This window comes from Paramormyrops kingsleyae, chromosome 9, assembly GCF_048594095.1.
Source record: "Paramormyrops kingsleyae isolate MSU_618 chromosome 9, PKINGS_0.4, whole genome shotgun sequence".
NCBI lineage: Eukaryota > Metazoa > Chordata > Actinopteri > Osteoglossiformes > Mormyridae > Paramormyrops > Paramormyrops kingsleyae.
Window position 1 is genome coordinate 36,354,697 of NC_132805.1, and position 25,330 is coordinate 36,380,026.

At 48.8% G+C, this 25,330-nt stretch overlaps 2 protein-coding genes across 10 annotated transcripts in view; one reads left to right on the forward strand and one right to left on the reverse strand.

Moving 5' to 3' along the window:
- The window catches only part of adam22 (ADAM metallopeptidase domain 22), a 52,789-nt gene that overhangs the window by 16,572 nt on the left and 10,887 nt on the right, over positions 1 to 25,330 (reverse strand). For all 8 annotated transcript variants that reach the window (XR_002842070.2, XM_023844519.2, XM_023844521.2 and 5 more), the window contains exons 4-14: positions 21,146 to 21,212; positions 17,511 to 17,593; positions 14,689 to 14,752; positions 6,513 to 6,579; positions 6,119 to 6,183; positions 5,562 to 5,636; positions 5,348 to 5,419; positions 4,825 to 4,991; positions 4,594 to 4,678; positions 4,288 to 4,378; positions 4,114 to 4,165 (exon numbers count right to left, since the gene is read on the reverse strand). Coding sequence is in view for 7 of the 8 variants with exons in the window: in XM_023844519.2 (XP_023700287.2) it covers positions 4,114 to 4,165; positions 4,288 to 4,378; positions 4,594 to 4,678; positions 4,825 to 4,991; positions 5,348 to 5,419; positions 5,562 to 5,636; positions 6,119 to 6,183; positions 6,513 to 6,579; positions 14,689 to 14,752; positions 17,511 to 17,593; positions 21,146 to 21,212 (888 nt within the window). In the remaining variant the exon portion in view is untranslated. The remainder of the gene's footprint in view (positions 1 to 4,113; positions 4,166 to 4,287; positions 4,379 to 4,593; positions 4,679 to 4,824; positions 4,992 to 5,347; positions 5,420 to 5,561; positions 5,637 to 6,118; positions 6,184 to 6,512; positions 6,580 to 14,688; positions 14,753 to 17,510; positions 17,594 to 21,145; positions 21,213 to 25,330) is intronic.
- cldn12 (claudin 12) lies at positions 7,496 to 10,194 on the forward strand. 2 transcript variants are annotated; one of them, XM_023844540.2, is made up of 2 exons: positions 7,496 to 7,660; positions 8,103 to 10,194. In XM_023844540.2, the coding sequence occupies exon 2, from the start codon at positions 8,160 to 8,162 to the stop codon at positions 9,189 to 9,191; it is 1,032 nt and encodes a 343-aa protein (XP_023700308.2). In that variant the 5' UTR covers positions 7,496 to 7,660; positions 8,103 to 8,159; the 3' UTR covers positions 9,192 to 10,194. The 2 variants fall into 2 exon arrangements, with proteins under 2 accessions (XP_023700308.2, XP_023700307.2); XM_023844539.2 differs by having other exon boundaries at positions 7,497 to 7,660; positions 8,126 to 10,194.

A 25,330-nucleotide genomic window follows, 5' to 3' on the forward strand; every position in this document is an offset into this window, starting at 1 on the left:
TCTTCCTTTACGCCCTTAAACTTCATACGCCACTCTTCAGAGTGATAAACACCAAAGCACACAAGCCCACTGCTGACTGAACGTTAAAAATTCATGCAAAACCCACATTAACACTGTTTTTAACCAGCTTCAGCTCCCTCTGCAAGCCGAAAGAAAGGAAACCTACCATCTTCATCACACAGGACCGGCTACAACACTGAGAATGCTGGGAACTACTTCCAGAACATTCTAAACTGCAGCCTGCACAAGAGTTAGGTCCACTTCCGCTCATTTGGGATCAACGATCCGGAACTAATTGGTTCTGTGGCCGAACAGTGGGTTTATCCTTTGCTGTCATACACAAGTGTATCAAAAGAAGGACATAAACAGAGATGGACTGCAGACAGTAACGGAAAGACAACTAGACATATTTATGTCAAATCAAGCAACACGAGAGGTCCCTGCATAAAGCCCCCCCCCCCAGGGACACCTACCCAGGATCTAATCCAATCACTCACCTTCATTTCTGTATTATGTCACACCCAGGGGGTGCATGTACCAACCAGCAGCCAAGGGCAACTCTGGGGTAACTAAGCCAACAGGGTGTTATATCACAACAATGTGCACAAGTGACGATTATCGCCGTGGCAACAGCAACACCATATGATCTATGTTACGGCATCTTATTCTGGACAAGTCCACATCCTAAAAGTGTAGGGGGAACAGTCAGCCAAATGATCTCTGGCCAAAATCCAACTGCTCCTTAATTTTAGCTTCACCCCCATAAACGGGATGGAAAGGCCACCCTGAAGAACCAGGTGGTTGGACCAAACCTCATGCCCACAGACCAACCTCAGGGCCTTCTGGGAATTGTAGTGCTTCGTCAGAGTTACACACCAGCGCACAGCCACCACCAGCTACGTCTCTTCTGGCCTTTCTGCGCATGACGCTCTGGTGTGCCAGTCCCAGTCCCAGTCTCTGTATGGGTGCCTGACGTTTCCAGTCTCACCAGTTTCCCTGCCCCTAAGCCAAAGCATCCAGAGGAAGCACATGGCACTAAGGCTGAAAGTGTGAGTCCTCCAAAGCACACCATTACGTCTGGGGCTCCCGGCTCGTGCAGCACAGGCATGGTGACAGTAAGAGCTGAATTCCACAGGGGGGGGGGGTGAGGGCAGCCCGCTGGGCCAGACGCTCGTGAACTAGTCACCAAAACACAAGAGAGTTCATTTCACCTGGACGGTGTTCAGCACTGAGAGAGTGAGTGAGGAGTGTGCCAGGGATTAGTACATCAGATCAGGCATGCAGGTACAGAAGAACAAGTGGGGGGGTCGATGGAGTGGCGAGGGGGTGGTTATTTCAGGATTCCCCATTGAACACAGACGTCTGAAACACCATTGGCACTTTGGAGGGGCTCTGATTCACAGCAGGATGTGAGTTGTTGTGTGGGGGGGGGGGTCATCGCAGCCCCCTCCACGTCACAGCAGGACAGCCGCCCGAGTTTCCTGGGCTCACAGCCGTCCTGCCGGCCCCATAGAGCCACTGGAGAGCAGCCACAGCCAAAGGACAGGGGTGACAATGGAAAAGAGGCAGGAAGCGAAACAGGACAGCTCGCACTGGAGCCAGTGAGGACATGGGGGGGGGGGACACGGGGGGGGGACACGGGGGGCAGGGGGGCTCTCCAGATAGGGGTGACATTGCAGACTGTTTCAATCGGTTAGAGATGGAACGGGATGAGCTGGACTGGAGTGACTGGACCTACTGGGTTTCAGAGCTACTAGTGCTTAGCTTCCATCATTCCTGCAAGTGACATCAGCCAAAATAAAGATGATTAAAAAAGAAAAATACGGGCAGGTGCTTCACCAGCCTGTATTTTTTTCTTTTCCACCAGAAAAAGGAGAAGCTAGGCGGAGCATCAGGCCGCGGGCCTCGATGCTGACGAATGGGATGGAGCGCTGGGGGTGACTGACAACCCTTCCAAGCAACCGATTGGTCAAATCACATGAGCGGCATCACAGCCAAGCTTCTGCTCACCTGCTGTCCCATTTGGGATCGAGGGAAAACGCAAAAGGTATTTCAAAAAGGGACGATAAAGACACGTGCGTGCACACGCACACACAGACACACACAAATACACACGTCAGAAACATAAACTCCGGCCATGTTCACAAGACCCTGGTGATGTGTGCCCTCAGCACGGACCGGGACCGCCCCCCCACCAGAACTGTCCCAGCCATGGATGAACACGAGGTCAAGGGTCGTGTCAACAGGGTGACAGTAATAAGGCTTCTGTGGTCTTTTTGGGCTGATGTCATACCAAACGGGGATTCCTTCTGATTTCTGAGTGCAATCCACACGTTCTTCATGATAGTGTCCTTCGACCAAAACAATGCACCTATACATAACCCAGTGTTTCTCCATACTCAGCGGGACCAAACAGTAGTGTTGAAGGTGGGGCACGGGGCCCAGTATCGAGAAACACTGGTAATAATCTGCAGCATAATTCCATAAGTCTGCCAAATTCCCCCAGGGGTTTACTACATCTCAACTTATCAAAAATTCATTAATTGGCAAGGATCCTAATAAGTAAATTGTTATGCATGCAGGGAGTCCCAGGAGAGCGTGAGCTTAGCGTCACCCCTTCAGGTTGCAGTGTAAACAGAAACCTGCAGCATTATTTTAGCACCTTCTGGAGCTGGCTGCTTTCCAGCGGGCGCTCTTTGAAATAAATCCTCCTTTACCGCATGTTTATTCTGAAAGCCAGACATCTGCCTTTGCAGGGTGACAAGAGGAGCAAAGTTGAAGCTGTGTTCAAAATGACATTCGGTCGCTTTAAATCGTGTTTGCCCAAAAAGTCTACAGCAGTCCCCGAATGGGAGACAAACACCGAGATAACAAGACCTTCAAAAACACGGTTATTAACCTGCTTTTACATTAAGCCCAACATATTTTAAGCCATTATACCAAAACTATCCAATTAGATGTCACGTTTAGGTCACATGACAAAAGGCCTCTCATGGCCAAGGCCGTTTCTAGCTTTTTGGGGGCCCTACAAGATTCTGTTTGGGGGCCCCTATTTTGTTAAACTGCAATTGGGGGGGGGAAGTTCGAACCCTTAAAGATGATCCATGGTGATGTATCAATCTGTTACACTTTAAGAAGAAAATAGGCTAGATTTCTGGATCTAAAATTCAAAGATCTCAAGATGATCCAAGCAATTTAAACCTACAGAAAATGATAATTAAATGTAAACAGGGAGGCTCCTCTATGTCCATAAATGCAGCATTTTCCTTAAAAATGCTTTTTTAAATTTAGGAAACAATGTTCTTCAACACGAAAGATAACAACATAAAAATTCTCTCCCCTCCCACCTAAAACTATAACAGATAGAAGGGATAAGCCCTCTAGATGCCATCTAGGGGTGGTTGTGGCTCGGATCTCCTCCCACCGGGACCTGTGGCTGTCAGCCATCCCATCATCGCTGTCGGCAGACGTCACTCATCGCACCACAGCCGGATGGTGACTTTGATTTCCCCACAAACACAAGCCGCAGCTTCTCTGTCGTCACAGCTTAGCTTTATTTACATCCTACATTTAATTTTTATGAGGGGGCTTAGCTGGCTACAAATGAAGCCAGGTCATTTTAATTCTCCCCAAATATACTGAGCTTGAACCTGCAGTTTGGGGCCCCCTAGTGGCTGTGGGGGGGCCTATGCATCTGCACAGTCCGCATATACGCATATAGCAAGAAACGGCTCTGGTCAGGCCTTCCAAACCAAAAAATTGACAAACACCGTTACATGAATAGGCTAATAAAGAATACGGTGCCATCTAGTGGTCATAGTCTTAATTACATCACGCATTTATGTCACAGTTCTCTACAAAATGTCACATGAATACATTAAATATTTAAATGTCCTCACTGAAAGATGTCACAAATGTTAGGTTGAAAAGAAACTTAAAAGAAACTACTACAGAGGTGTATGTGTAAGTTGCAGTAGCAACTTGAACTTATATTTATGAACAAAAGCTAATTTATAGCAGATGCACAGAAACTGCCAGAAAGTGCAGGCAAAACACCAGAGGAGCCAGTGAGGCGGCTGGCTGAGCCTGAGAGTGTCTTTAGGGGCAACTTACCCAACGTCGTCCATTATGCATCCAGACCACTTGTTGTCACACTTGCACTCCCCTGGAAAGAGATCAGACATCACTGGTCACATGGCCTGGGTCTGTGTCGTTAAAGACACTCCCCTCACAAACTGTAACCCCAATCACCACGCGCAGCACAAATGACAGCCATGACTGACATACCGCTCATGATCCTTTTCTTGTCTGAAAAGATGCCAATGTTTTGTCCCAGAGACTGTGCCAGTGTGATAGCCATTTCATCTGCTTTCCCATACTAAAAGAAAACAAACAGCATTAAAATTCATAAACCAAACATGGTTATTTTCAACAGACACATCTAAATGAACTGCAAAGTTATTTTGTACATGGGAAGTTTTGGGGCAATTTACACAGCTTAGTATGTAATGACCCAAATTTACCATTGGTCAGATACCACCCTGGTTAGTAACCTTAACAAATAAGAGGATATAAAACAAGGAGACGCGATACCTCGTTGACTCCTCCCCCTTTCGTCAGCGAACACACGCCTCCCAGGTAAGATGCTCCTCCCCGGCTGCTGTGGAAGCGGCTCCCCCTGGTGGACATAAGAGAAGGTGCCGAGAAATACCAGCACAAACCAGACCAAGAAAGACTATCACATTTTATCGCTAATTTCAAATCCTAAATGTTGTCTTTCTCGAGTAACAGGACTCTCCGATGCGGCTGGTCTCCCTCACTTACGAGAACAGGTGCACCGAGTCGCACTTCTCCTTGATGAAGTCGCGCCGGTACTTCATGAATTCGCGCAAGGTGACCAGCGGGTCGTCATTGATGTTGAAGCGGTTTTCGGCAGCCCAGGTCTCCATCGCCACTAGGACGATCCGCGTTTTCAGCTGCTCTTTGAATATCTGCAACCAAACCAGAGAGTGTCAGCAAGTAGCCTCACCTCCTACTAGCTACTTGAGAAATAGATATTTAATAGGATTTCCCAAGTGAAAGCGTGTCACACGGAAACTGAGCAAAAGAAACAGCGGCGCCGGGGTCTGCTGCTGTTTCCTTACTGTGCAGATAAGATACCGGTGACATTGCGGCGCCCGGTGAACCGCAGCCGTGAGCTTTAAACCTGCGCTTATCTGAACCCAGAGGTAATTTAATAAATGACATCCAACATCCCTGAAGGAAATGAAATGTCAAGTGCCTTTTTGTGTCACAGATACAAGAAAAGATACATTAAAATATATGAAACTATTAAAACGCAGCTTACTATATCAGCCATGTTCACGACGGACTTGGCGTAGTTATTTGTCTGTCCAACAGAAAGCCGATGCTTCTTATACTGTAAGGAATAACAAACATACAAACAAATAAATAATTTTGGAATAGTTTAAAATGATATAGAAGCCAGTGTTTAATCCCACTAAAAACGTTAAGAAGAAAAGGAATTAGGCATATATGTGTTTTAAGAAATGTAATTTTACCATCAGGTGATCGTTGATAACCATAAGCTCTATATACTTGGTCTCATCTTCAACCCGGCGCGAAAGCCTCGATACCTAGGAGGAAAAAACACTTTACAACAAGTCCTCGGTGGGCCAACGTGAAAGATCTCAGCGACAGCTTGTGTGGGCGACCTGGGTGGAAACCAAGAATCTTTACAGTGAATCGGTTCTTTTGAGTACATTAATTCTATTAAAAGGCTGAATCGTTCGTTGATTGTTTGCGACAAATTGGGATCCACCTCGAATAAACTATTTTCCCATTCGTAAGTGGTCAAGTCAACTGAGATATATATGTCGTATGCATAATTTTATATTTAAGGATTCTAAGGATAAGTGATTATAGTAGACGGATTGATTAAATTTTTACATTATATTCTCATTGAACGAACTGAGCGCAATGAATCCTTCATGAGCGGCCTGACTGCCAGCAGGGTCCGACTTTGATGAGCCCTCAATATGTTAGTGTGTTTTTATCACTTTGTATACGAGGGGTTCAGGAGGGGACCTGTGTAACCTTCGATGTTGGGGGAGCTCACCTGTCTCTTCCTTCTCCTGAGCACCGTTCTGGGAGCGGAGGACGCTGGCATCTCCGGGACATCGACTGTAAATCACGATGTCAGATGCGTCATCAACCAACTACGTTATGAAAAATATCAGGCTTGTGTGGAGCCATTGCTATGGATTAAGGAGGGACATTTCTCTCCTCCACATAAATATTTATAAGGTAGAACACGGATGGCTGTTTAATTCTAACGGTACATGCTGGAATTGTGTCACATGAATCCAGTTTTGCCTGTCTGTACCAATTTTACAGAAGGCCTTTCAGCAGAGCCCCGCGAATTTGAACAAGCATCCTGAGGCATTTTAATACACGCACTTTATACGGGTGATGGGAAGCAGCTTCCCCCGGGTCCCTGCGCTGTAACTCACCGGGAAGCTTGTCCGCCGGCGGCTCGGAACCCAACGACTTGTAAATCATATGAACATGCATGTCACCCTGTTAAAAAAAACAACAACACCAGTTTTATTGTATGGTCGGCGAGCTTTAACATTTCCCGGCATGCTCCGCCCTGTCTGCTGTCATTATGCTATGTACCCGATTGTCGCCGGAGCCCTTAGCCTGTACCTTATACCTGTCTTGTATACGATCCTTGCCTTATCCTCGCATTTCTCTTTGCAATGTGTAATTCCTTACCATGCATGCAGCTTAGTTTTAGGCTAAATTATAAGACGGAACAACGGTGACGTACTAAGGTGAAGGTCTGCACCGCACAAAATGCAGGATAATATTTAGAGAGAGTTAAGATACAGAAACTGAAATCAGGAAAAAAAAAAAAAGAACAGCGTATGAGTCCAGAAAAATTGGGCTTCAATATTCATTTATTGATTTCTATGGTTATTAATTTATTTGTCTGGTCTAGGGGGCTTGAACCAACCATCGACTATTATAGCGACTGTGATTTTTTTTACCAAGTCAAGTATGTTTTGCTTCAGGAACGAACACATGCATTTACACAGAGGATTAATTAGTCATTTAAATATACTAACTAGCAAAAGAGGGGAAATGACGCAAAGTGATAACTTAACCAAGGAGCAAGGCTTCTGACGAGTTGAGCTACCTATCGAGACGTGCTATCGAGCATTTCTGCGCATGTGCAGTTCCACCGTTCTAGGATTAGGTTTTAGGGGTTAGAGTTAAGGTAAGGCTTTTAGGGGTTTTGGGGGGGGGTTAGGGTTAGGGCTATCGATTAGCACTACGGCAGCCTAACTCGACAAAGTAGCTCAACTCGACAGAACACCGGCACCGAAGAAGACGCTTACGCGTGTTCTGTCAATCACAGCCTTACTGCGCTTTCCATTGGGTATTTTGTAAGATTCCCCCCGCTATGGTTAGCTCGGACTGTGATTTGTCAGATAACGCTAAATCCCGCCCACCGTCTATCGCTCTACGTCATCTGCTTATGGCCTTAGGCCAAATCGGAAGGCATCTGCAATAAGTACTGAAAAGGGGACAAAAACAACTTGGACACTCATATAATGCCTGTTGCTCGGCTTTAAACAACCACACGGAAAGCCAGGTACGTGGCTGTATGTAGCTGTTAGTAGCTAATGCGGGAATTGGCCGAAAGACTGAGCGCGACAGGTCGTGCTTGGTGCCGTTTCGCTTTAGCCGCGCGGCTAGCTGGCTGGCGGCCCGGACGCGCGCGACGCGGACTTGGTGTTTAATGCTTCCCTCCCGTTTTCTCTCTTTCTTTAAATGAGGGCTTTTCTGACATGGCAGTAGTGTGGGCGGATGTATTGCTTAACTACAGACGTTCATCTTATATAAGTTAAATATGGTGGTTTCAGTGTGTTAAAGAGTGGATTACAGTATTAATCCAGAACGTCCAGATGTACTGTTGTCATCATTATTCATTATTTTTATATTATTAATAATAATAATAGAGGCATCCCCAGGGGGACCACGCACCCCTAAAGTACGTCTTTATATCAGGTTTCTGCCTGTTCTTGTCTCACCAGGAGTTTTCCTCTACTCTTCCCAGGACCCCTTAATTACACACAGCAGCAGCTGGGAAAATGTCCTGCCGTGACATCCACGCCACAAACTTGTTTGCCTTTCTCATCGCCCTGGTGTCAGTGAGCGGCTTGGTGGTGGCGACGCTGGTCCCACAGTGGCGGATCACCCATCTGATCACGTTCAACCGCAACGCCAGGAACGTGACCGTCTACGACGGGCTGTGGACTAAGTGCGTGAAGCAGCAGGGAAGCACAGGCTGCTATCTCTATGACACCGAGTGGTACAGCCGCGTGGACCAGCTGGACTTGCGTGTGCTGCAGTTTGCCCTCCCCTTCAGCCTCCTCTTCTCCAGCCTCTCGCTGCTGCTCTGCATGTGCGGCATGTGTAAGACCGCCTGCTGCTCCACCAAGCCAGATCCGGCACCCTCCAACGGCGGGAACTGCCTGGTGAACAGCGCAGGGTGCCACCTGGTGGCCGGAATGCTGCTCTTCGTGGCCGGCGCCATCGCCATGGCGCCCTCGGTGTGGTTCCTCTTCTACACCGAGGTGCTGAACAAGCGCTACGACAGGCTGTTCGCGAACGACTTTGCGGCCTACGTGGCCATTGGCTGCTCCGGGGGGCTTCTCCTGGCTTCCCTGCTCTTCATGATGTGGTACTGCATGTGCAAGACCCTTCCATCCCCCTTCTGGCCTCCTCTGCCTGCCGTGTCTGCCAGCCTCTCCACCCAGCCCCTCGTCTCTAATGGATACCCATCTCCCGTGTATGCCCCACAGCCCTTACTTCCCCAGGGCTATGCCCCGGTGCCGGTCACCGAGCCCCAGATCTTTGCCTCGGTGCCGGTCACCGAGCCCCAGGTCTTTGCCCCGCTTCAGTCCTACGCGCCACCCTTGGGCTACGCCCAGAGTGTGGCGCCTGCCCCGAGCACATACAGGCCTGCTCACTGCGGCTCCGAGGCAGGCTTCTCTCAGGCTTACACCACGCACAGCTATGCCCCCTCGCAGGCCTATGGCTACGGCAGCCAGCGGTACTCCAGACGCTCGCGCCTCTCCACCATCGAGATCGACATTCCAGTGCTGACGCAGGCCAACTGAAGTGGGACGGCGTGCCGGACGCGCAGTGGAGGAACACTGGGTGTTTACAGCATGCTGCTCTGTTAGCCCTCCAGTAGCGTGAGAAGTCATTGGTGCCACCAATCCAGCAGACCCCTCTGCTGTACCAGCAGAGCTGGACAGTCTGAGCCACTAAAATTGGCAGCATTTGCCATCTTAGATAATTTAGGTGCTTAGCAGATCTTCTTTTATAAATATTTCCAATGGTCATTTATTGGGGTTAAATGCCTTTGGGGTGGGAACCAATTCCATCCACCCATCCCGGGACTGGATCTTGCTGTCCAAGTCCAGGTCTGTAAGTATCCTGCTGGATGCTCCCAGCTGAGTATGTGGGACATCGTCTGGCCGTCCTTTGATTCCCCCAGTCTCAAAGCGAACTTGGCTTGGACTCTCTGGAATCCAGTGTGCATTCCAGTGATGACACACTGATATAATCACTCTAAATGGGCCAGTTTTCCTCCTCTTAATGACAGTATGTGTTACGATGTTATAAAAATCTCATTAAGGACACCATCTTTAAAATGGAACATATTTGACACTAGCTAGTGGACTACTGCACTTTCCTAAGTTCTGAACACTAAGACTACTTCCTTTTTACTGACTACTCTAATACATATTTGTATATTAAACACCACTACTTTGTTACAAACTTAGACTATTCTGTAATATACTGTTTGCTTCTGTAGATTTACGGTATTTTTTAAATGTACAGCATTGCCATGAAGCACCGCAGCTGTACTGAAAACACTGTGAAGTGAGGTAATGTGCTCATGCCTGACTGTGCCATAGTCTGTTTTCTGTGATGAGCTGCTCTGTGAAGCAATTTTCTTTGTGCATAAGAGTCTTTTACTGTAAGTGCGATGCCCGGTCCCCAGCTAAATTCAGGTTATTTGGTTTTGCCTTAAAAACTGGCAGCTTGTTTTACATGAATCATTAATGTTCAGTGAAATGCATGCCAGGTTCCAATAAACTTGCACTAACTTTAGCTTCTCCCTGATTCCATATCACAAACACCTCTGTAGACCCAGCAGATACGGCCCTTCTAAGGTGCATCTGCTCTCTGGGGTGTTTGACGCACTTCTTTCTGCTGTTATTTTCGTTTGCCTTGGTGTGAGTAATCGAGTTCTTGTGATGTCATTTCCTGTTTTCTTTAAAGCAGCCTTCAGCTACGTAGTCTTTCGGGAGGGGAACACGCCTTTATGAGGAGTGCTTTCAATAAACGTATTTCAGTGCGAGTGTGCCTGATTTACGTGCATAATGACACTATTTACTTACACTTAGAATAATTAAGTATAAAGTACAGCCATCCGTGGCTTGCTGACGGCCAGCCTGAGTCCCCAGCCGTGCACTAACTGCAGGTGAGCGTGGGAACAGTCGACGCCGCAGCCCCAGCTGTGTCTGCCCGCCAATCCCGCCGTTTCCAGCTGCGTTTATTATTCAGCAGCTGTGCGAAGAGCAGCGTTGCCACAATGCAAGTGACCCAGAAGGGCGGGCTGCCAGACCACTGTGTCTTAACGGGACCGTCGGCATCTCCACAGCAGGCGAAATCCTGCCCTCGAGAGGTGTCTAACGCGGCACGCCCCCGCCGGGCCTGTAACGCGGCACGCCCCCGCCGGGCCTCTAACGCGGCACGCCCCCGCCGGGCCTCTAACGCGGCACGCCCTTGCCAGGTGTGCCGGATCAGAAGCCCCCCCGGTTTTCGTCAGAGGTGCTCAGGGGAAGCGGCATCCATCTCGATTAGCACTAGCTAATTAAAAGCTGAATGCGCTCCTGGAGAAACAGCATGTACAAGACGGCCTGCCCTCTGCCGCACACGGGCGAGCATGTAGATCGTATAAAGAGCAGCATCCTTGTGCTGGCCTGAGGGTCGGGCCTCAGACTGCAAGGCACAGGTCCGGCAGATGGCAAGAGAACATCTCTGCTGCTTTACCCCTGGAGGAACCTGCTGATGCCTGGATCTCCGCAGGATCCCCTGCAGCCGATCTGCTGAGGGGACCCGGGGTCCTCGCTGGATTCCGCCCCGCAGCCCAGCCACCGCACCATCTGATGGTGTCGGCGACCCCTGAACCGCGGTCATCTCTGGCGTGTGCGAACGCGATTTTCACATCTGCTCGCATCTTCGCCCAGAAGCCACCTTCCTAATGAGTCTCCTTATGCCAGCTTCCTTGTGGGAATGGAGTCTGGACAGAAGCTGGTGTACCAGCATCACAGGATCACAGAATTACTGCCATTAACTGCCATTAACTGCCATTAAGATCCTTCTGAAATAAGCTTAGATTGTTAATAAATGGCTTTATCTATTGGACACTCATAACAGTGTTTATTAAAATATATACTCATGGTGAAGCAACTGAATCCCTGGCTGTCATTGTAAATAACTTCAGACCAAATGGTCCAGTGGCCTGTACTACGAAGAGGGGTTACTTGTCAGATTTAAGGTAAAACAGCTTAAATGGACTTCATATTCGTTCACTTACATTTTGCCCAGACTACCTTAAATCTGACAAGTTACCCCGATAAGCCAGTAACCCCGCTTCATAGTACAGGACCCTGGTCACAAAAGCAATAACAATGCTAAACTTAATATTGTCTCCAATTTACTGCCTCTGTTCCCCCACAGTAGAAAAACACCTTCATTGATACTGGAGCTGGTGACTGGACAGAAATGCAGTGATCGCAGCCTGCCAACATACGAGGAGGTCTCCACCTTCACTGTGCCACAGGACGTGTGTGCGTGTGTGTGTGTGTGTGCGCGCGTGTATGTATACCCTACATGTGCGTGCGCGTGCGTGTGTCTGTGTGTGTGTGCGCATGTATGCGTGCGCGTGTGTGTGTGTGTATGCGTGTGTGTGTGCGCGTGTATGCGTGCGCGTGTGTGTGTGTGTGTGTGCGCGCCCACATCCACGGAGGATTAGCTGGCCACACAGATGGTTGCTCAGATGGCCCTGGAGGAGAGGTGCTGAGCAGAGAGCCCACCCCGGAAGGATGCCGTCATGGCCGCCTCCGGCCCTGGTTCCCCAGCCCCAGGCCCTGCCCCCCTGTGGCCATCCGCAATGGAAACGGGTGATGGCGCCTTCGCTGTGCTGCATTGCCGGGGCGAAGTCCAAAGCCCGGTGACCCGGTCCAAGAGGCGTGACGGGGACAGGTGGGGGTGGCTTGCAAATCAGGTCATGTGACCAGACATATGGCGTTCTCTGCATTGGAAACTCTGTGGCTCCAAATGAGCTGCTGCTTCTTCCCCAGGAGTGTGTGTGAGAGGGAGAGAGTGTTTGTTTGTCTGTTTTTGTCTTAGTCTCTGAGCCTGTGTGTGTCTGTGTACTTCAGTTCCTCTGTGTCTGTTTCTCTGTGTGCTTTAGTTCCTATGTATCTGTGTTTCATTTCTTCTGTGTCTGTGTGTTTCAGTTCCTATGTATCTGTGTGTTTCATTTCTTCTCTGTTTGTCTGTTTCTCTTACTCTGTGTCTGTGAGTTTCAGTTCCTCTGTGTCTGTATGTTGCTGTTTCTCTGTGTCTGTATCTGTGTCGGTGTGTTGCTGTTCATCTGTCTGTGTTTCTCCTCCTCTGTCACTATGTGCTTCTGCTTATCTGTCTCTGTGTTTCTCCTCCTCTGTGTCTGTGTGTTTCAGTTCCTCTGTGTCTGTGGGCACGTACTCTCTGGATGTCAGACTGAAACAGGGGTAATTTGCTCGCAGCTAATCTGAGAGGGTCTCGGTTCAGCCAGAAGTCATGTGACCTGCTCAGCCCATACATGCCACAGCACCGTCATGCTGACAGATGGCTGAACGCAGACTGATGCGCTGGCGCAGTCCCTGTCACCTGCTGCCCTGTCCCCTGGTTATCCCCAGTCACATGACAGACTGAAGGCTCCTGTTTAAATACATTGGTTATCACTCTATTTACTTCAAGATAATTATATTATGAGGCTTCACTGGCCCGACTGTCTGCAGACCTTTAGTTAAAGGAAGCATTACATTATACATTAAATGTGTCCTCAGCAACTCAGGGTTTCACATCTCACCTTGAGGGTTCTGGGTTCGATTCCTCACTAGCAGGCCTGTAAGTGTGAGCAAACCAAGCTAGTTGTGTCACCACCATTTGATTGGTTGAAATGCTGGAAAATACCAGCAATCTGTGTTGATATGCATGGATTACCTGGTGGAGAAATGGCATTTCTATATATTAATCACTATCAGTAGTATAGTACTGTTAGTGTTGGGGTGTCATTCTCTTCTTCCAATGTCTCATTTGATCACAGAAAAGTTGTATCACACACTGATGCATTTCCGATAACTTAAAATGTGATATAGAACAGCTAAACTGAACTGTTTTGTAATGCTAGTGTTTGACTCAAGACGGCAATTCTCACAGATGTGCTTGTGGAAATTAGCACACAGTAAAAAAAAATGCACATAGTAAATCGTGATGTACAGTGTGAACTGTAAAAAGCGTCTCTTCGGTTTTACGTCACTATCGCTCTCCATACCTGACAACGCCTTTACCGAGCCGACCCTTCTGCAGTGGAAATCCGAAGAGAGCTGGAACCGTGCCGTAACCACTTCACGGTTTAGCTTGGGGGCTCCTCGGTTCCGCTATGTCAGTGGAAAACCGAAGAGAGCTGGAACCGTGCCGTAACCACTTCACGGTATAGCTTGGGGGCTCCTCGGTTCCGGTAAGAACACGTGTGACGATGCCGTCACAAACCACCATGGTCTGCGTTTCCTGAGATTGGTGGCCACCCCACAAACCACCGCCAAGGTGTCACAGTGATATGTTTCCAAATTTCTCCTGGGGGGGCAGGGGCTAAGACATTCTGCTTAGCACTCCGTGTGCCTGAAACACTCACACATTTACATATATATTCTTCAGCCTCTGAATTGGGTGTGGCAGCCATCGTCTGGGTAGCAGTCATACCGCATGTGATTCCCACCCTCATGCTGTGTTTGTGGCCAGGGGATGCCCCCCCCCCCCCCCACAGGTTTGGATCACAGTCATTAATCTGAATGACGACAGGATGTATGCAGACTATTTAGCTGTGCTTATCTAACTGACTCGGTCCATAATATGAGTCATTCTAAGTGCTTCAAGACCAAACCGTCACGGGAACATAAGTTGAAGTTTTGCAGAAAATATGACATTATTTCCGTCACACTGGCGTTACGTAAGTGACATGAGGCAGTGGGGCCGCCCTGCCCTCTGATCGCTGACAGTGTTCCTGCCTCTCACGCTCTCATTGCATGTAACTCGATGCCGTCGGAAGTGGCCATCGATCGACACCCCCAGTGTATGGTCGATCGCCTTAAAAATAGCACTGCGTGATTTCTGGGGTCATTAGCAGGACCCTCCAACAGAAATCTGAGACCCCCCCCACCCCCCACAGAGCAGACTTCCCTGACCTCATTCACTCTTCCACTCACAGCTGGAAGCAGCACAGAAATCCCAGATTTCCAAGAGAGATCAGGATCAGGAAGGAGTTGGACTTACAGCTTTGTCATCCGCTCCTCCTGGCTCGATGATGTAGGTGTGGTTTCCATCAAAAAACAGCCCACTGTCGATAAGAAGAGAAAAAACAGACTGTAAGGGATAATCAATCCGGAGCCAAGATGTCCGGGACACACAGATTTTCTTGTTCTGTGACAAAGGTTCAGATTCTGTGGGCTGTGATTCTCCCACCACATCTTAGGAGTATAAAGGAAACCAAACTGACACAATGGACTGTTGCATCTCTCAAACTGTTTGTGGGAAGCATACTTGGGGCATCTGGTGAAGTTTTTCCGTATCAGAAGATCCTATTAGCTATGGACGTAGTCTGAGCGAGGAAGCCCATTTGACCTTGTGATGATGGAAGCCCATTTGACCTTGTGATGACCTTGTGATGGGCATCTCAGGTACCACGACCTATGAAAGTGCAGTCGCCGGCCATCCCTAAATGGATCACCCTATAATCTGTGGATCTCTGGAGCATCGTTTTGGGGCACGACGTTATCTAAAGAATCTGCTAAAATGGTGCAAGATGGGTAATAGCTAATGCTTAGCCCCATCCGGGCCTGTTGCCTCAGAGGAACCAGTGGGGAGGTTGTGCTGGGCCCTCAGTGAGTGTATTGGGTGTTGCAGAGAGCCCAAGAGGGAGGGATTACACTTCATGGGAGCCCAGCTGAAGTAATTTTGTCTCAAGCCTGGGCATTATGCATGGCATTGCCCGCCCACAGCTCCGTGCCAGCGAATGAGAAACTTGATGCTGGGAGACATCAAGAGGCCGGATTCACAGGCACCGCAGAGTGTGACGGCTTTAAATAACAGAGCTCAGTAATATAAATGGAAAACCATCCTGAATTGAAATTACCATCACATTTAGGGTTGATTAACACAACAGGCGATTAAAAGGGGACGTGTTAAAGTAGTAATTACACAATCACATGATTATGAAGCATTTCACGCTCTTCCAATAGCCAACAAATAGGAAAAAATATATTCAGCAGAAGATAAGGGGAGGGCACAGGGCAGGCCCCGGACCTGCAGAGCTGGGCGTGTCTTCTAAGCGCTCAAGACACCCTGCCCTCTCTTCAACTGCAGCCAGCTCAACAGAGCGTTGAAATAGCGCCCCTCACAGGCAGCCAGGGTGAAGAGCGGGTACGCAGGCCTAAGAGAGAGCCATGAGCTCGCTCACCCTCTGCTGCCTCAACAGGAGACACAGTGTGTCCAATTACAAAGAAAAATAGTTCAGTGTGGGATCATTTCAATCCATGGATTATTTCACAGTGTTCGGTAAATCGGTACATTCCAGTCTGTATATATTCCTTTCACTGGTACACGCTGTACATTGAAAAGCAGCTCAATTTTTAATTTACCAGTGAAAATATTTCAAATGTACAAGTCAGACAGATAGATGAAACAGAATCCTGTAAAGTTAAGCCAGACGTGAGGAGGTTTTTTTGTTCTCCACATCACGTTTTCAAAGTTCCCTTCATCATCTGATGGGAGTCTCTGCTACAGGTCAGCTGTGATGTGCTGTCGGTTTGAAGCACGGCTTGGGTCCTCAGCGGCCACCTGCGTGACGGAGGCCTCTCCTGCACCCCAGAAGCACCCTGGAGAGGCACGACAGCCGCCGACCTGCTCCTCTTCCTGACAGAAGGTCGACCACATGCCCGTTTCTGTATGATCACTACCCAGAGCCCAGAGATACTTCCGTTAATGTGCTCTGCGGGTAACGTAAAACAAGACTGTTCTAATTTTTATGCGTCCTAATCACGTTGCCAAAAAAACATCAACGATGCAGCACCATTTAAAAGCCCAATCCAAGATTATTCCGTCAGACAGCACCGATACCTAGGAAACAATCAAAACAAGGGTGATATGAGGGAAGCTGACAATCATGCTCTCTGTTAGGAACAATTCTTCAGCTCACTGGCTCACTCGCTTTGTGCATTTTGAAGAACTAAAAATACTGAAGTGAAGACCTGAAATCTCCCAGATTTCTGTGCGGCAGGATAAGGCGTGGAGGGAAGAAGGCAGGAGCTGTGTGTGTGTATGTGTGTGTGTGTGTGTGTGTGCGCGAGTGTGAGCTGGGGGCGGGGGGGGGGGAGAGTGTTAGTGCTAAAACTCATTGGACACGAAAAAGAGGGACCCTCCAGTGAGACTAATTCGATTCCTGGCACCTAGCAGAGCTTGGGACATGCCCCACGCCGGGGCAGCAGACAAAGGAATCGTTTCTGAGCACCGGGCATTGTTCCCACAGAAATGAGGGGGGGGGGGGGGGATGAGGGGATGGAGGAACCAAGCATTAAATAGCAAACCCTTAATACACTCACAGACCCTCTCCAACCACAACGGGGTGTATTTCAAACCATTGTCTGTGGACCAGCATATGAAAGTCTGATGGAGAAGGCTAAATGAACGAGGAAGGAAGGGGGTCTCCAAACGTGCAAAGGCCTGGCACAGAATATTCTGGAATTCTGACTATACTCAGGCAGCAGGTGAAGGCTGAATTGTGCGTTATTCACCAGAGAGTCAAGAGGAGACGGAAGAGCAGAGCACGGAAAACAATGCCAAATATCAACAGAGAAAACAGCATAGAGTAATTACATTGAGAACAGCATACAGTAATTACATTGCAGTAATTGCTAAACAGGATAATTGCCACTTAAGTCCATTACTACTGCATGGCAGAAATGCTTGCGGAAAACGACATGCAGCAGCACTGGAGTCCAGCGCATTCCTGAGCGTTTCTGTTAAGATAATTAGCCATTTGTTGCCGCAACTCCACTCCTCTGTGTTTACGGGTCCCTGGGAGGAACAGCGATGCTTACTGCAGTCCATGGCAGGTGGAGAGCGCCACATAGGATGCCGGGATCCCTCGAACTTTGCCCTGGTAATAGCAGTGCTCGCCGCCCTACAGGAACAAACAGGTATTACATATTAGCGCAGAGAGCTGCTTCCCGGAAATAGCCAATAAAAAAAGTGCAATGACGATGATCTGTCTCTTTCACACACACTCATGCACACACATACACATTCTCCAGTTATTTCACTTGTGATGGTGTTATTTCATATCAGCTCAACACTGTATTTTTAGTGCATTTTCAACCTCACAACAGTGGAACAGGCCAGAGAAAGTGATATGTGGTGAAATTGGCATTAGCTTCTTAGCATGAGCTTCCCTGATGATCATGAAAATCAGCATTACATCCCCACATCACCCAAGGCCAAAGTCAAGCCTTTTAAAGTTCTGTATTCATTGTGACAGATCAGATTATTCAAAGATACAACAGCAGGAACCTGCTGGATGTTCCTCGGTCATGGGTCATAGCCAAACCCCAGCCGACTCTAGATGACAGATCCTGCTACGTCCCGCTCTCTCCCAGACACCCACAGCTAAGTTTGCTTTTTTTTCTTTCGGGACAGCCGTCCCGGTGGAGCCCATCCCCGTAAACTCCGACCAGGAAAGTCCCGGCGTCCGGTGGTCCAGCTGGCTGCCCCACACCACGGCTTGTGAGGCCCACACCATTAGTGAGGCCCCTCCCTGCAGACTCCACCATTACAGCCTCCTTGGGGTCTGGCAGCTTTTAAGGCTGAGGGGAGGGCGCCTTCCGATGGACGCGGCTGCTTTTAGCGCAGATCGATTCCAGCCCCCGCGCTGGACGCATTACCGTCAGCCAGCGGCCCGTCTGCCTCAGCCAGGTAAGCGGGCCGGCTACCGAAGCGCTTCCCTGCAGTGTGTCCTCTCAGCATCGCGGGGCGGCGCGAGGCTGCGTTTTCCTGGCTGTGAGACGGGCTTCCTCGTACCAGTGAGGTCATCAAAGAGGCACTAACTCTGTGCCTGTTTCCCAAGCCTGCTGGATGGCATTTGGGGACCTGACCCGGCGAGGTAAGGCATCAAATGTGCCCACATCTGTGCCGTTTACCCTCATTTGTGCCTCCCCCAGAGTCTCACTACTATCTGACCAGCAGCCTGGGCAAACGCACGGCCTCCTGCCCGACCGGGATGTAGATTCTGCAGCCTCGGGCCTCATCGGGGGAGGGGCACCACGTGTGCTCCCTGAGAGCGGCAGGCATGCCGGGAAGGACAGATAGTGAGCTGGGGGGGGGGGTTTAGCAAGAGGTCTATTTATAAACGGTGCCCTGCTCCACAATCGAGTGCTGTTCCTGAAACTACCGCTCTAATTCTAGTACCGCGAGAGGGATCCCCGCGGTTACACCTCTTCCCCCTGTGCGGTCTGTTCCGGTTGAAGACATTTCCATAAAACAACTTACGAGGGCCCGAGCCGACCATCCCAGAGACGATGCAGGCCAGGAGACCAGCACAAAACAATCGTTTCACTCACAATAAAGTGCCTCATTCCTTTCCGTTCAAATGAATGCTTGGAATCCAACGAAAGGTTCTTTCAATATTTGATGTTCGGAAAAAAATTGTTTAACTGGCCCAGATCAAGGAAATTAGCAAGGGGACGACCAGCACTGTCAGCGTGGGCTGTGAAAGCGGGATTGGCATAAACAAGTAGGCTGGCGTGACCTTGCTCAGCATGGACGGAGAGGTTGGGGGCGCTCTGAGAGGCCCTGTATAGAAAGGGGTCCCTGGTTCACGGGGTGGGGTGGGGGGGATTCAACATCTCGCCGACCATTGTTACCCACTCAGGGATGAAAACGAGTGCCGGACCAAGATCCACGGGGGAAAAGGCCAACCCTGAAGCTCGACAAATGCTGACCAATCACAGATTTTTTAGATGATTGCAAGTATTGTTCAAAATGGATTTACAGGACTTTTTTATCACTGGAAGTTCCCAGCCTTGCACATTTCAAGCCATACTCAACAAGTCAACAAACGCCACAGCCAACATCAAACAGCGGCTGTACTTCCAACTCCAACCTGAGGAGGGCACCCTAACCGGCAGCAACACTTATAAGGAAAAAGCCCTACAGAGAGTAGTAAAAACAGCGAAACAGATGATTGATATGGGGTCACAGAGCCATAAACCTCACAGGAGCAGGTTCACCAGCTGCTTCTTCCCTTCTGCAATAAGACCAGTTGCTAAGGGGCTTCTTATCTCTGTAAGTACGCCCCCTATGGGTAGCTGTGTGATCTATTTTAGTAAATCAAGCACTCTAGCATCCACTTACCATTCGGCCATATGGCCAGAAATTTCACTTCCTGGTTCTGTAGCGTTATCCAATAGATTGATTACAAATTTACACAATGCAGATGCATTCTGGGTAGGTCTTCAGCTATTCTCCCTGAACCTGCTCCTCTCACAGTTACAAGCCTAGTTCCTTGACCAGTAAACCGCTTTGGGACCTGCTTTGCCAAAAGGTTTAGTACCATACAAAATATAAGGCTTAAATTAAATGCTTAAATTGTGCTTTAAAAAAGTTGTGAAATTTTTAGCATGAAAAAAACACAAACTCTTTTATTGAGGGCAGCATAGCCTGTTAAGATGGAGGTGGAATTACTCATAATGAATAAATATTAGTCGAGGCAAATAGGGCAGACTTCTAGGCTAACAGTAGCATCATGCTAACCATTAAAAATCTGAATCGCGAGTAAGATTAGATATTAAACACAGTGCGGCTGTTTCTCTGACCTGAAGATGCCCTTTTGAGGACCTCAGGGAGAGGAAGGCCATGGTATTTTCAGCGTTCCCCCCCCCCAGTTGCGTGATTCAGATGGTTTAAGGAGGACTTTCAGTGACCCACGACCCAAAACAAGCAGATCTTTGTAACCAGAGTCAGGAGACATGAAATGTAATGAGGGTAGCAAGCCATTTGCTTGTAGGATTATCCTTGGATAGAGCGGGGATGTCTGGACCTAGAAGCTGTCATCTATGAGTCTATTCCAAAAAAGGCCCCCTACGACTTTAATATGCTTAACTTGGAGGTTTTACTGTAAAGCCGTTAATTAAATATCACAGGGGTAGGGTTAAGCTGCTGGAAGGGTTTATAACACAAAAACTGGAAATACAGTCAAGTCCCTTTGCATTGGCAGCTCACGAAACTGGGAGTGTTGTTGGGTTAATTTGTGTGAGGTCCTGAGCATTAATACTGTCCCCAAGCATTAATACTGGGCCCTGAGCATTAATATTGGGCCATGAACAATAATTCTAGGCCCTGAACATTAATATTGGGCCCCGAGCATTAATACTGGGCCATGAGCATTAATACTGGGCCCTGAGCATGAATACTACCCCTGAGCATTAATACTGACCCATGAGCGTTAATACTGCCCCTACCATTTGAAAGCACATTTGACTGACTTTCTACGAGTTTCAAACTACTCTCACACTTGCCATTTAGGGCGTTCTAAATAAAAAACTTTATTTAGGGCAAACATGTCAGTTGTAAATTTTTAAAAAATCAATATATGAAACATTTTGTGTCTTTTCTCGCATCAGAGGCTGAAAACCCCAAATAAGCTCCGTCACATGAAGGGAGGGGCCTCTCCAACACTCACCTGGGTGAGGGTGGACCTCCCGTCTCGCGTGATGTGCCTCTCCACGTACTTTGAGGACAGCAGGTCACTGAAAGAAAGAAGAGGGAGGTCAGCGAACGAAGCAGAACCGCCAGCCGACACCCATCTGCTCCCATGCGTCACTCGTTCGCTCAGCCACGCGCACAGAACATGATGATCGCCCCCTATGGGTGCTGTCAGGTCCTGCTCACTTCACTGTCCCCTGATGTGTCCATACAGTTACCAATGGGCGACGTACATCACGATCTTACCAGGTGGGGAATCCGTGGAGTGAATTTGCTGTCGTTCTGTGTCTAAATGCCATTCTTTCATATTGATATAAAATCTACATAAAGCCTAACAGAGCAGCAGAAAAGATGATGCCTAGCAGATGGGTCAGCCCTGATGCTCTGCAGGTACCCCAAGGTCAGATGGGTCAGCCCTGATGCTCTGCAGGTACCCCAAGGTCAGATGGGTCAGCCCTGATGCTCTGCAGGTACCCCAAGGTCAGATTGGTCAGCCCTGATGCTCTGCAGGGACCCCAAGGTCAGATGGGTCAGCTCTGATGCTCTGCAGGTTCCCTAAGGTCAGATGGGTCAGCTCTGATGCTCTGCAGGTTCCCTAAGGTCAGATGGGTCAGCTCTGATGCTCTGCAGGGACTCCAAGGTTCATTAAACCCCTCATCCACAGCGCTACCAACTCACTGCAGCGGTTCAGCTCTATTTGGCCACTTAAAGGCTCCACTGAGTCTCATGGACCACACCTACATTAACAATAGCAGTGTCCCAACCATGGAACCCCCTGCATATCATCAACCACTCTACATCTGACCACATGTCAATCATCCAGGTTCACATCAAACACTGCGAGCTCATGGGAGTTTTACTTACACAAAAATGATGGGTTGAGAGTGATAACCAATCAGATTGTAGAGGAGATGGGTCCAAGCAACCAGAGGAGGCAGGACCAACCAATCATATGTCTGCCTCCTCTAGTTGCTTGGACCCACTTCCTCTACAATCTGTTTTGTTACCTTTCTGAACCAACCATTTTTCAATCTGCCCTCAGAACATTTTTGCGTAAGTAAAACTCCCACAAGCACACTGAGTCAATGTCCAAGATGTGCTATCCAAGGTGTTGGAATCAGTCCCCGACAGAAACCCCATTCTGTGTCTCCACAGTCTCCTGCTGTCAACACGTTTGGATACAGCAGCGCCGAGAGAATCAAGAGAGCACAGGAAACAGTGGAATGCTGAAAGGTGATAACCTACTCATTTCATGCACCTCTTTTGCTTATGATTTCAAAACTGTGCTTCCGTTTTCTCTCTCTGTTAAAGAAAGATAAATGATTAATTTCATGACACTCTTCAGGGCCTTAGAAAAACCAGACATTTGCTTTCTGATGCCTTCCCTCAGTATGGGACAGCGAAGCCTCTGTGGAGTGATCGTGGGGCGGCAGGAAAGCCTCCCCCAGATGGACATATACAAGGATGCGGTAAACTGATCCTCAAAGAAAAGGCCTGATTGGATAAAATAGGCAGTCAGAGCAGAGTCTGTCTCTAACAGTGACTCAGAGCCAGTGACTCAGAACCAACACTTCCACCATTAAAACCACAAATACTCAGTAAAAACCAGCCATCTGAACACATTGGTGTTCTGTCAGCGAATTAAGATGACCGCTCACCCTGATCTTATTATGAGGCCAGCCCAGCAATGGCATCATCTGGAATGTGGACCAGCATCTCATCCATCATAAAACTCTGTCCCTTACAGTCCCCCCCCCCCCCCACCCCGGTGATCAATCAACCCAGTGAAACAAGCCGGATCCCATTTCTGAAACAGGAAGACGCCTTGTAAGGGTGTCCACGGACGCCAAAAATGGAGCAGGGTAGAACTCACCGTCCCTGCAGACTAGGGCTTGACCTCTCCCCCCCTCCTGTGGATTAGAGCCCCCACCCCAGACGAGAAGGGGTTAGCACTAAGCTGGCCACTTGCTCCTCACACAGCACTGTGGGTCCCTGTGCAGCCCCTGAGCACGAGCCGTCCTCGTCCCCAGAGTCCGGTAGCCTGTCGCTGCTGCATCCATTCGAGATTCAGGGGGACGTTCGTCACTGCCGTGCTCTCAGCCTCCTTCTGCCCCCAGCCCCCCGCCCCACTCCGCCTCGCATGCACCGCGTTCATCTGGCATTAATGTTCTACAAACTGGTTACACTCAGATTAGCTTTACCCACTACAGGGTTTTTCAGCAGTTATTAAACTGGCTTTTCGTCCAGTTTGCTGGAACAGGGACATCGAATGCATGGCTCCGGTCACACAGCCCTGTTTGACAGCGGCATGACCACACCTTCCTGTGGACCTCAGGCCCACCAACGGTGTTGAGCCTCATTAGCATACAGGTGGATCAAAACCGCGAAGGAGTCTGTCCTCTGCCGTGTGAGGTCCGACAGCCCAGACGGGGTGAGTCTAACCCCACAGGGCAGTGTCGCGTCCAAGTCTACAGCCTTTTCATCTGGAGTAAGCATATTTCCCGTAAACACGCCCTCTGATGTCGTTGGCACGCCCGGCTGAGCCATTTCTATGCTTTAGCTGCCACTAACTTCGACTTTCAGCATAAACTTAATTAACAGCACCGGTCCCCAGTGAAGCCCCTTAAAACTGCACCTCCACTGCAATCAGGGGGGTGTTACCGCCTTACAGACTCCGCCCTGAGGCCACATATCGGTCTCCGTTTCACTCCGGCTCACTGACGGTTCGGTTCCCTGAAGTCCTGCTGCTTTCTCAATGGGCTGTTGAAGACACACGTCAATTTGCATATCCACACCAGCATCCACCAATCAGAGCGCGGATTACTGGCAGTTCCCGACAGGTCAGGCTGCGTGGAATATGTGGAGACGGCTGGCAGGAAATGGAGGCGCTCTGAGCAGTGGTGCATGCTGATAACTGATTTTTGCTTTTAATTGCTTTGGGATTTGAATAATTTATCGAGCAGACAAAGGCCATTGCTCATGCACTCCGCTGTTATGGACTCCATTTGCATGGGGCCCGTCGCCCGGTAATGCACCTCGCTAAGCCAATGCCCAGGGAGACGAATAAGAGCCAGTCGGTGCATTAACATTTATTACTGACATGAAAGGGATTCGTTCTGTGAAAGGGTGTTTACGCTCGGCAGCGCCCCCTGCTGCCCCGATCTGGCTCCGCATGGGTGCCGGGGCAGAGAGCATGCTGTGTGTGGGATCAGGTGCAGCACGGCTCTGGGGAGTGTGATGGAGCTCACCCCCCGCCCCCCTGCCCCGCGCCCATGAGAAAGCTCCTGTAAGTGTGAGTTACACTTGTGTGGGCTGGAGGCTCGGGTACCACACTCACTGCTGCGTGAACCGTGTGGAGCGGACTGGACTGGACTGGACTGGACTGGAGTCTGTCTGCAGCCTTTCAGAACACAAACCTACACAAATACGCATAGAGATAAACCAATACTCACTGATATACAGATACTCACAGAGATAGATACTCAGAGATATACATAAACTCGTGCTCACAGATATACCAATACTGATACTCACAGATATACCAATACTGATACTTACAGATATACCAATACTGATACTCACAGATATACCAATACTGATACTCACAGATATACCAATACTGATACTCACTGATATACAGATACTCACAGAGATACATATACTCAGCAATATACATAAACTCATGCTCACAGATATACCAATACTGATACTCACTGATATACAGATACTCACAAAGATAGATACTCAGAGATATACATAAACTTGTGCTCACAGATATACCAATACTGATGCTCACAGAGATACAGATACTCAGCAATATACATAAACTCGTGCTCACAGATATAACCAAATACTGATGCTCACAGATATACTAATACTGATACTCACAGAGATACAGATACTCAGCAATATACATAAACTCGTACTCACAGATATACCAATACTGATACTCACAGGTACACAGTTATTTATTTAGCAGATGCTTTCATCCAGAGCGAAGTCTTTTCAGAAAGTCAAATCAGACAGACAGTCCCTCGAGCGGTCGGGGTTAAGGTCTGTGCTCAAAGGCCCAACGGTGAAATCACTCTGGCAATACTGGGATCTGAACCGATGACCTTCTGATCACAAGCACAGTGTCCCAACCCACTGAGCCACAACTCCC

Bases quoted from the DNA above. Each gene is read 5' to 3' on its own strand.
- cldn12 (XM_023844540.2), top strand. From the start codon at position 8,160: ATGTCCTGCCGTGACATCCACGCCACAAACTTGTTTGCCTTTCTCATC.